Source organism: Sinohyriopsis cumingii, chromosome 1 (assembly GCF_028554795.1).
Source record: "Sinohyriopsis cumingii isolate HCF-2022 chromosome 1, ASM2855479v2, whole genome shotgun sequence".
NCBI lineage: Eukaryota > Metazoa > Mollusca > Bivalvia > Unionida > Unionidae > Sinohyriopsis > Sinohyriopsis cumingii.
The window spans coordinates 7,072,347-7,084,613 of record NC_142961.1 but is presented as its reverse complement, the minus strand read 5'-3'; the positions used below and the strand labels follow the sequence as shown (position 1 = coordinate 7,084,613).

At 34.5% G+C, this 12,267-nt stretch overlaps 1 protein-coding gene across 1 annotated transcript in view; it reads left to right on the top strand.

The window, feature by feature from the left end:
- The window catches only part of LOC149806371 (proteasome adapter and scaffold protein ECM29-like), a 177,637-nt gene that overhangs the window by 66,874 nt on the left and 98,496 nt on the right, over positions 1 to 12,267 (top strand). The window contains exons 15-17 of the mRNA XM_089952249.1: positions 1,130 to 1,271; positions 4,466 to 4,546; positions 6,179 to 6,374. Of these exons, the coding sequence (XP_089808375.1) occupies positions 1,130 to 1,271; positions 4,466 to 4,546; positions 6,179 to 6,374 (419 nt within the window). The remainder of the gene's footprint in view (positions 1 to 1,129; positions 1,272 to 4,465; positions 4,547 to 6,178; positions 6,375 to 12,267) is intronic.

The window sequence follows — 12,267 nt, the reverse complement described above, 5'->3', positions numbered from 1 at the left end:
AGTGCTAAACTTGTAAAGTACATGTATATTGGCTTCATAAAAAAAATTATTGTGTTACTCATCACCTTGTTTTGTGATTCTATATTGGCTAAGTCATTCTAACTGGGGTGATTGATTCGATATGGGCTAAGTCATTCTAGCTGGGATGATTGATTATATATGGGCTAAGTCATTCTAGCAGGGGTGATTGATTCTATATGGGCTAAGTCATTCTAGCTGGGGTGATTGATTCGATATGGGCTAAGTCATTCTAGCTGGGGTGATTGATTCTATATGGGCTAAGTTATTCTAGCTGGGGTGATTGATTCTATATGGGCTAAGTCATTCTAGCTGGGGTGATTGATTTGATATGGGCCAAGCCATTCTAGCTGGGGTGATTGATTTGATATGGGCTAAGTCATTCTAGCTGGGGTGATTGATTCGATATGGGCTAAGTCATTCTAGCTGGGGTGATTGATTCGATATGGGATAAGTCATTCTAGCTGGGGTGATTGATTTGATATGGGCTAAGTCATTCTAGCTGGGGTGATTGATACTCTAAGTTCCACATCAACAGTGAAAGAAGTGGATCAACATTTCTTGATAGCAAAAATTTGACTATATATTCTGGGGCAATGCAAAAAGGCTAATGAAAAAAACCTATGTACTGCCTAAGATTAAATGTGCTGATAAACTCTGCTGATCTGATGACAAAAAAGAACCAAAATTAGAATTGTAAGGATTGTGGTTTGGTATTTTTTGAAGTGTACATTTGATCTAATCACTCACATAGTTGACATAAACTCATTAACTTTGTGAGTGATAAGTAAAATAAATTTACATTTTAATAATGGCACAGCCATGTTAATTTAATCCTATATTAAATGTATAAATTTGGAGATCATCTTATTCGAGCAGATAAGTTTTACAAAGTAAATGGGATGGAATGCATGTTACACTAGGTTTCGTGGCTGAGCTGAGGTGGGTTGTGGTGGGACAGTCACACTGAAAGATTTTGACTGTAAATGCATACACCTTTGTAACAAGTCATGTGGGAAGTATCACTCATATGTGTTCTTCTTTCAAGATGGCATAACATTGACAACTCTGTTAAATGTATCTATTACATCACATTATTATCTCATTTTAGAAAAGATGACATACATATTGAGGCATCTAAAGCTCTTTCTGTTGTGCCAAAAGAAGCTTCCACTAGTGTGACTAACATGGATTTGGATACCAAACCAGTCTTCCCAGATTTTTCACAAATGGCCAAGTACCTCAAAGATAAGGTAAAGTTTCATTGTTACTTTGAATTAAGAACAGACGTTTTCTGTGACCAATATAAGACCAGTACAAGAAAGATAAGCATTGTAATAAAAAAAATAGAATGCTTAAAACTAATCCAGAGCTTCATTTAATATATTCATTGAATTGAAATGAAGTGAAATGTGATAGGCAGCATTATTTTTTTATAGGAGATCATGATCAGTCACATCCATGGATGTGTTTGTACATCTATCCATCCATTATTTAACTCTTCTTGAAAACTAAAGTCTGTCTATACTGCATAAAAGAGGTGATCATATTTGGCATGATGGTTCTTGAAAATGAATAGATTACATTCTTTGTCAAACTCTCAGTCCATCCATCCATTGTCCATCCCTCAACAGTTGCTTGCTACTACTCTAGAGGTCATATTTCTGATAAGATTTTGATTAAATCTGGAATATATTCTTATATCATTAAGATCTTAGATGGCTCCCCTAAAGAGTGAGATATATGCATATTAATGAAGTGGTCATGCATCTCATTGGTTGAGCTTGTAACCATTTTATTTTGTGGACCAGTTTTGATCAGACTTGGAATACAAGCATGTCTCATTAAGATCTCAGATTTGAGTTTCATGTGCATGTTAATAGTGTAATCATGCATCTGACTGACTGAGCTTTAAACCACTGTAGAGACTTGAATTATGATCCAATTTTGATTAAACTTGGTAAATAGTTTTATATTATCAGTATGTTGGGTGAGTTATATTATGAAGGTCTCATGCCTAGTAATGAGGTGACTTACAGGTGTAACACATACACTTACAGGTGTAAAAATACAGTCTTTATGTTGGGCAAGTTGTATTATGAAGGTCTCATGCCTAGTAATGAGGTGTCCTACATCTGACTGACTGAATGTGTTACCTTTATAGAGACTGTATTGTTGGATAGAATTTTGAGCAACTTGATAAATAGATTTGCATCATCAATATGTAAGCAAGATCCATGCATCTTAATGACTGAATTTAGCAATACTCTAGCAAGTCTCTGATTCAATTTAAAAATAAAATAAAATGCATTCTCAAACTTGTTAAATTGTCATATATCGTGAAGATGTTATTTCTCATCCAGTTTCAGCAAAACTTATTAAATAAGTTTATTTCATCAAGAACATGGATAACTTCAGTTAGGAGCAAGAGAAACCCTTAAAAATTATGCCTTTACATTTTGGGAAGAATTTTTATCAGACTATAGTAAAATTGGTAAAATCAACATTTATGTAAAAGTTTAGAGATAGTTTAAAAGTTTGGAGATAGTTTATGTAAAGTTGTATTCTTGTTGTACTACACAAGCCTGCTTGATGAAATGGTCAACTGTCATGTTAGATAAATCAGGTGAGTGATATCAGCCCCCTTGAGACTCTTATTTGTGTGATGTTTCATGATTGTGAGTGGATGACAATTCATATTTTGAAAAAGTTACAGCATGGGTTGTTGGGAGGTGGGATTAGTTTGGGAGAAATCTTGTAATTAAGTACTTTAAAAAATCGATACATGGATATTAGCGATGATTTCCATCTCTAGTTTATGCGGTCCAGCAATGTTATGTATGCATCACAATTAGAGGAGGCAGTTGTATGTCACAGTAGCAATTTATTTAATTGTTACAGATGATAATACACTGTAGAATGTGGTAACACAGTTAATTTGTCATTTTAAATTATACTAAAAACACATTCTAAATCCAGTGTACCCTTGATTATCTACATTGCTTATATTTTGAAAGTTGCTGAGTGATAACATAAAATTTTAATGATTTTGTTAATTTGTGCTTGAAGTTATTCTTGATTTTCTATCCATAACACACAAAATGTATCTACTATATTTTCAAATAGAGGATACAGGGGCTTATTTTGTACACCGAAGTTGTGGAAACAAAGGAAAAAAACTTCAATATGGGTAATCAGGATAGGATTTAGGGGTACTTTACCATCATTTAGGGGTACATTACCATCATTTAGGGGTACTTTACCATCATTTAGGGCTTGCTGGAAACACTAAATCAGGATAGGATTTAGGGGTACTTTACCATCATTTAGGGGTACTTTACCATCATTTAGGGGTACTTTACCATCATTTAGGGCTTCCTGAAAACACTAAATCAGGATAGGATTTAGGGGTACTTTACCATCATTTAAGGGTACTTTACCATCATTTAGGGCTTGCTGGAAACACTAAATCAGGATAGGATTTAGGGGTACTTTACCATCATTTATGGGTACTTTACCATCATTTAGGGCTTCCTGAAAACACTAAATCAGGATAGGATTTAGGGGTACTTTACCATCATTTAGGGCTTCCTGAAAACACTAAATCAGGATAGGATTTAGGGGTACTTTACCATCATTTAGGGCTTCCTGAAAACACTAAATCAGGATAGGATTTAGGGGTACTTTACCATCATTTAGGGCTTCCTGAAAACACTAAATCAGGATAGGATTTAGGGGTACTTTACCATCATTTAGGGGTACTTTACCATCATTTAGGGCTTCCTGAAAACACTAAATCAGGATAGGATTTAGGGGTACTTTACCATCATTTAGGGCTTTCTGAAAACACTAAATCAGGATAGGATTTAGGGGTACTTTACCATCATTTAGGGCTTCCTGGAAACACTAAATCAGGACAGGATTTAGGGGTAATTTACCATCATTTAGGGGTACTTTACCATCATTTAGGGCTTCCTGAAAACACTAAATCAGGATAGGATTTAGGGGTAATTTACCATCATTTAGGGGTACTTTACCATCATTTAGGGCTTCCTGGAAACACTAAATCAGGATAGGATTTAGGGGTACTTTACCATCATTTAGGGCTTCCTGGAAACACTAAATCAGGACAGGATTTAGGGGTACTTTACCATCATTTAGGGGTACTTTACCATCATTTAGGGCTTCCTGGAAACACTAAATCAGGATAGGATTTAGGGATAATTTACCATCATTTAGGGTACTTTACCATCATTTAGGGCTTCCTGGAAACACTAAATCAGGATAGGATTTAGGGGTACTTTACCATCATTTAGGGCTTCCCGGAAACACTATTGCATGTTGAAATGAGATCACATTGTTAATAAATATACTTTTATGGTGAAATTTTTTCGTGAATTGACTCATAAAACATCTTTTAACAATATTCTTTTCTCATTGATGTCAGACTAACCAGAGGGTGAAGTCCCAACACAGATTTGTGATTGGAAACCACACTCTTCCCTTCAGTCCTGTGGCATTTGTAGAGGTAATTCAAAATTCTATGTAATTCTGAATACATTTGAAGACTTGATATGCATTGAAACTTACCTGAAATAGAAAAACTGTTAGAACATGGACATTTACACTTCCCTGAACCAGACACACTGTTAGGACATGAACATTTAAAATTCCATGAACCAGAGACACTGTTAGGACATGAACATTTAAAATTCCATGAACCAGACACACTGTTTGGACATGAACATTTAAATTCCATGAACCAGAGGCACTGTTTGGACATGAACATTTAAAATTCCATGAACCAGAGACAATGTTTGGACATGAACATTTAAAATTCCATGAACTAGACATGAACTGGACATGAATATTTAAAATTCCATGAACCAGCGATGATGTTTGGACATGAACATTTAAAATTCCATGAAACAGAGACACTGTTTGGACATGAACATTTAAATTCCATGAGCCAGAGACATTGTTTTGACATGAACATTTAAATTTCCATGAACCAGAGACACTGTTAGGACATGAACATTTAAAATTCCATGAACCAGAGACAATGTTTGGACATGAACATTTAAAATTCAATGAACCAGACATGAACTGGACATGAACATTTAAAATTCCATGAACCAGAGACACTGTTTGGACATGAACATTTAAAATTCCATGAACCAGAGACACTGTTTGGACATGAACATTTAAATTCCATGAACCAGAGACACTGTTTGGACATGAACATTTAAAATTCCATGAACCAGAGACACTGTTAGGACATGAACATTAAAATTCCATGAGCCAGAGACACTGTTTGGACATGAACATTTAAAATTCCATGAAACAGAGACACTGTTTGGACATGAACATTTAAACTTCCTGAACTAAACAGAACATGTACATTTAAACTGCCTGAAAATTGGTGCCAGCTACCATCAAAGGCTACTGCTCCATGATATCTGACATATTCAGACACTGCGGCAAAGGAGATATCTGTCATGATAAAAATCTGTCAGATTTGCTGGCAAGTTTTGATTTTAATGGACCAAAATCTCTCAACCTGTTTCTAAAATGGAAATTTTCCTGGTTCCTAACATTTCTCAACTCGGACAGGTTCGAACTGTTAGCATGAACCTTGCAGAAGCTGTTATCATACAAAACCTAGTTTCCTGATAGCTCTAGGTGCAGCTTGCAGGGTGAGTGAATTACATGCTCATTCAGTTGACCTGAATCTAAGCTGTTTAATCTCCCAGTCCATTATATAAGGCATATATATTAATGATGGGAGATCTGTGCCTACATTATTTGATCTAGCAGTCCATTATATGATTGGAGATTTGCATTTTCATAATTTGACCTCTCAGTCCATTATATAATGGGAGATCTGCATTTGCAGTGTTTGATTTCCAAGTCCATTATACGATAGGAAATCTGCATACACACTGTTCGATTGATTTCAGATCTGTGTCTTTACCTTTTGCGTTTGGGTGCACATTATGCATTTTATTACACTTTATCTACCACCTGTCTATTGATTTATTGGTTTTGTAAGATGAAACAAGCAGTATTAGTTTGTTAGAGGTCACATTTAATATCTTTATTGGGGATTGTTTGTGTCAAATTCACAAACTAAGACTAAATTTTAATTAATATTCTTTAGATCTTGGTGTATCTGCGACAGTGTCTGGCAAGAAGTGCTGGAATACAGCCCAACATGCAGTCTCTGACAGCCATGAAAGATCAGTCTCCTTACCTGGCAGATTATGTCAACAGACTGCATGATGAGGAACCCGGTCAGGATGGACCAATTCAGATCTATGTAGACTTCATCAAGCAGATTGTCAGAGCTATAGGAGGTAATTTGATCTTCTGTCATCAGAATATGACAACAATTTTCTATTTATCTGGAATTAAAATAAGTATCTTGACATATTTGTACCACATAATCTTCTCAATCACTTATGCAATATCATTTCATCTCAATGACAGCTTTCTTTTTTTCCATTTGCTTCTATAAGAAATGTTTGATTTCTTAAAAGTTCTTTTAGGGTTGATCTCCTTCAAGTTCTCAATCTTTAAATAAAAATTCATATAACTCCTTGGTCTTCTCAAAGTAGTTGTCACTTTATGCACTCTCTCCTGTCCCACTTGTACACCTGTTCCAGTTACCTAGGTCATCAGATCTTGGTTTTGGCTGGCATCCATCACTTCCTGTGTCATTGGCAGGATAGAAAGATACTAAAGTCTAGAACCCCTCTGAAAACTCAGTAATAATCTGTACAAATACAAGGTAATTCATTTGGAGGCTCACATACTGACCCACTTCTTGACAGTCAGCAACAAGTGGAGGAGGGAGCCATTATATCAACCTCCTGGAGACGAAGGTGATTCTCAATGCTTTGACTTGTGCCATGGAAAATGATCTTGATAATACATGACAAGATGATGTGGTACATTATTTCCTAAAACAGGTGGGACCAAGTCACCAGTACTTTGTATGATAGTTTATCCACTGGTGCTTCCAGTACCATATCCTCAGCATCCTGGCTGACTCGCTATCAAGGAAGGTCAGCTGCTGCACACTACCTGTTCACGCAATCCATCTGTCTTTCACTGGGTGTTCACTTTGTGGGACCATCCATTGGTAGAACTCTTTGAAGTGAGGCATAACAACAAACTGTCCACCTTCTTCTCCCCATTCTCAGAATCAGAGCCCAGGTCATGGATGCTCTATTGATCAGTTGGAGGAGCTTGCCGTCTTCCATTCATCATGAGCTGATAGTTTGTTCTAAAAGTGAGGAGCCAGAATTATAGAGTTACTTTGATTTCTCCTTTTGGATGGGACCAGTCCTGGGTCAGCAGTCAAATAGTGGGTAGTAGATCTCCCAAGGGAGATAATGGCAGTGTTCCATCAGCTCAAGCTGTTTCTTAATGCCTGGCTTTTATCAGGAGAGCCTTGAATGGGGAATTGTTCAGCCCTTCTGCCAATTTCATTGGAGAGAATTGTGACTGCTAGAAGGTCTCCATTTTCAAGGCATATGAAGTGGTGCACCTTGTAGATTGGTGTAGTCGCTTGTCTATAAATGGTTAACTTATTCCTTTGATTCAGTGCAGAGAATAAGCTGACCTCCATCTATATTAAAGAATATCACTTAATGGTTTCTGACATGTTCAGACACGGTAGGAGAGAAGATTTTGGTTTTTACATTGTAAACATTACCTGATTACATTACATTAGGGTAAATTTAAAAATAGTAATATACTATACAGATAATGGATAATGCCATACACCATACTACTGTAATAATCAGTGTTTATACTATGCAGATAATGGATAATGCTGTACACTATACTACTGTAATAATCTGTTTTTATAATGTGTAGATAATGGATAATACCATACACAATACTAATGTAATAATCTGTTTTTATACTATGTAGATAATGGATAATGCCATACACCATACTACTGTAATAATCCATTTTTATACTATGTAGATAATGGATAATACCATACACAATACTAATATAATAATCTGTTTTTATACTGTGTAGATAATGGATAATGCCATTCACCATACTACTGTAATAATCTGTTTTTATACTGTATAGATAATGGATAATACCATACACCATACTACTGTAATAATCCATTTTTATACTCTGTAGATAATGGATAATACCATACACCATACTACTGTAATAATCCATTTTTATACTCTGTAGATAATGGATAATACCAACACCATACTACTGTAATAATCAGTGTTCATACTATGCAGATAATGGATAATACCATATACCATGCTACTGTAATAATCTATCTTTATACTATGTAGATAATGGATAATACCATATACCATACTACTGTAATAATCCATTTTTATACTCTGTAGATAATGGATAATACCATACACCATACTACTGTAATAATCCATTTTTATACTCTGTAGATAATGGATAATACCAACACCATACTACTGTAATAATCAGTGTTCATACTATGCAGATAATGGATAATACCATATACCATGCTACTGTAATAATCTATCTTTATACTATGTAGATAATGGATAATACCATATACCATACTACTGTAATAATCCATTTTTATACTCTGTAGATAATGGATAATACCATACACCATACTACTGTAATAATCCATTTTTATACTCTGTAGATAATGGATAATACCAACACCATACTACTGTAATAATCAGTGTTCATACTATGCAGATAATGGATAATACCATATACCATGCTACTGTAATAATCTATCTTTATACTATGTAGATAATGGATAGTACCATACACCATAGTACTGTAATAATCAGTCTTTGCACTGTGCAGATAATGGATAATGCCATACACAGACCTGCCAACCCTACTGAAAAAATTGGGAGAATCCCGATTTTTGGACCTATCTCCCGATTCCCCGATTTTTAAGAAAAAAATGGCATTTTCCGTTTCCCTGTTTCTGTATCTGGTTTTTCTGTGTCTGGTATGTTTCTTAATACTTTACCATATCTGGCTTGATTTGGATCATTTCCGGTTTTCATCTGCCAGTTTTTAAGCTGGATTCAGAACAGTTTTGACAGAACCAACCAAGCTCTACAGCATGACAAGCCCCTAATTCACAAGACCAGAGACATTCTACTATCTATGTACCGAGAATTTCTTTCTGTTGTTATTAAGCCAAAGTACACTGTTGACAAGACAGACATCACAGCAATTGATTTAAAAGATGAAAGTTTGTACATTCGTTCTCAGGACTTGTACTTGGGTGAGGCAACCAACAAACTTCTAGAGAAGATGAATAATGAAGCACTGTAGGGCATTTCTGATCAAATCACTGTCATACATGAAGGAAAAATTTCCATTAAAGAATGACTTACTCATTCATGCAAGCATTGCAGATGTGGCTAAATGATCTCTAGCATCATTTAAAGACCTGGCCTTTTTCATCAGCCGAATGGAAGGAATCAACACTGATGATCTACATAGAGAGTTTCATCTGTACCAAAGCTACAATTTAGACATAGAATTGAATATGGAAAGAGCAGATCATCAGTGGGTTGCTCTCGGGGAAAAAAAAAGGATGGATCTGGCCAACTGTTGTTTCCAACCCTAGGGAGAGTAATGCTATCAGTACTTTCAATACTGCACAGCAACAGCAATGCTGAGAGAGCATTCTCAATGGTCTGAAAAAACAGAACTAGTCAAAGAGCCAGCCTGTCAGCATCAACCCTGGAAGCTATTCTTGTTAGCAAATTTGGCACCCAAGGACAAATAAATGATGAACTTTTGCAGAAATGCAAATCTGCAACATTCAGTGGGCTGAAATAAAAAAATATACATTGTTATCATGATATATACACCTTACTCTTGTACCTCCTGATTTTTTACCCTGCCTCCTGATTTTTAATGGTGATTTTCCTGATTTTGATTTTTTCAATGTTGGCAGGTCTGCATACACCATACGACTGTAATAATCAATCTTTATGCTATGTAGATAATGGATAGTACCATACACCATATTACTCTAATAATCAGTCTTTGCACTATGTAGATAATGCCACACAACATACTACTGTAATAATCCGTTTTTATACCATGTAGATCAACACAATGAGGAAAATGTCTTCAGGTGATCTGTTAAGAGTAATCATCAATCTTTATACTATGTAGGTAATGGATAATGTCATACACCATATTACTGTAATAATCAGTCTTTATACTATAGATAATGCCATGCATCATACTTCTGTAATAATCCATCTATATACCATGTAGATAATGGATAACTACTACTGTAATAATCTATCTTTATGCTATGTAGTTAATGGATAATACTGTACACCATATTACTGTAATAATCAGTCTTTAAGCTACATAGATAATGGATTATGCCATACACCATTCTACTGTAATAATCTGTCTTTAAGCTACATAGATAATGGATTATGCCATACACCATATTACTGTAATAATCAGTCTTTAAGCTACATAGATAATGGATAATGCCATACACCATTCTACTGTAATAATCTGTCTTTATGCTATGTAGATTAACACAAGGAGGAAAATATGAAATGCCTTCAGGTAATCTGTTAAGAGGTTTCAGACATATTGGGATTCCAAACATAACAGCATGCATATGCAGTGGGTAAAATGATATAGAATATTATCAGTCTTGACTGATTGGGGTGTCATAGAAAAAACAAGCAAAACAGCAAACAAACAATGAGTGAAACAAATAAATGGATTCAGAGTCCAAAAATGTAGTTACATAATACATTAAATAATAACTCCCAACTGTATTATTATCACATTATATCTTTTATCTAGCTAAAGTAAATCCCAAGTATATAAACTTTAAACTGGCATAAAAGCTACTAACTGGCTTCAAACTTTTTGTCTTCTCACAAAGAAGTTTGTTGCCGTATTGGCACTGGAATTGCATTAGTCTTAAATCCAAATGTTAGTGAGTAAATGATTGATTAAAATTGCTTTCAAAACTAAATGTCAGGTATTTTTAACCAAATTTTAAGCAGTTGTTGGTAATATTGTACATATTATATTTAGCACAGATCTCATAAAGTTGGAGAAATGTAATCACTTTTTACAAGGAGTGGGGGGGGGAGTGTGGGTGTATTCAGTCATTCATTCCAGTGATCATTTGGAATCATCACCCATGTGTTCATTTTACTGATGAAAAGTGTTTTAATATGTTTATTAGAAACTGACAAACATTTTAAGAGAGCTCTGTAATTTGCTGATCTAAGCTTCTTTTATTATTTAGTAGGAGTGAACACTAGTAAACATATGTGTTGGTGGCATTTGAATTTAAGATTTTGAAAATGCATTCATTATATCATCATTAATTTATAATTTTAAATAGACATTCATTATTTTAAAAAGGCATTCATTAATTCATCTTTAATTTATGACTTTAAAAAGTCATTCATTATATCTTCATTCCTGATCATCATCATTTGTTAAAGTGCTTTTTAACTGGAATAAATAAAAATATGTATAAAACAAATTGTCAATCAACTTTATGAAATTAATTTCCAGTTTGCATTTCAGATGAAATAAACTGATGAATTAAATTGCAAATATCAAAATTCATTTTCATTTTGCATATACAAAAAACTAAATAGATGAAAGAAAATGCAGGTATCAGTATTTTTCGTCTGAGATATAGAATGATGAACAATGAGAAGATAGTTACAATGTCAATACAAAGGAACACACATGATTTTGTCAAACTAAAAATCTTTGTCTCTGGATTTGAACATTTGGTTATAAATTTAGTTTTAGCCATGTGTCTGGTATCCATCATGTGTCATTTGTCATCAGCTGCTAGTTTTCCATCAACATTTCTGTTTTAAACTTCTCAACAGCTGCTAGGCCAATTTCAAACAAACATGGTCGGAAAGTTCCTTCCGGACATGAGCTACTAAATTCATGCATGACATGTTAGCAACAGTATGGCTTCCATAGTTACCAAAATGAAAAACCTGTTTTTGACTTATTGTAAAGAAAAGTAGTCAGTTTTGACCAATCTTTGTATGAATGTTTCTTAGAACTTTCACTATCAAAATTTTTCAATGATGTTACTTAAGTAGCAACCAGGTGAAAATCTGTAAATGATACTTGTCTCAGCAAGAATGTCTGTTGTTACCAATATATCAAGAAACAATAAGTTTCATTTCAAAACTCCTTTAGTATATCAAAACAAATGTG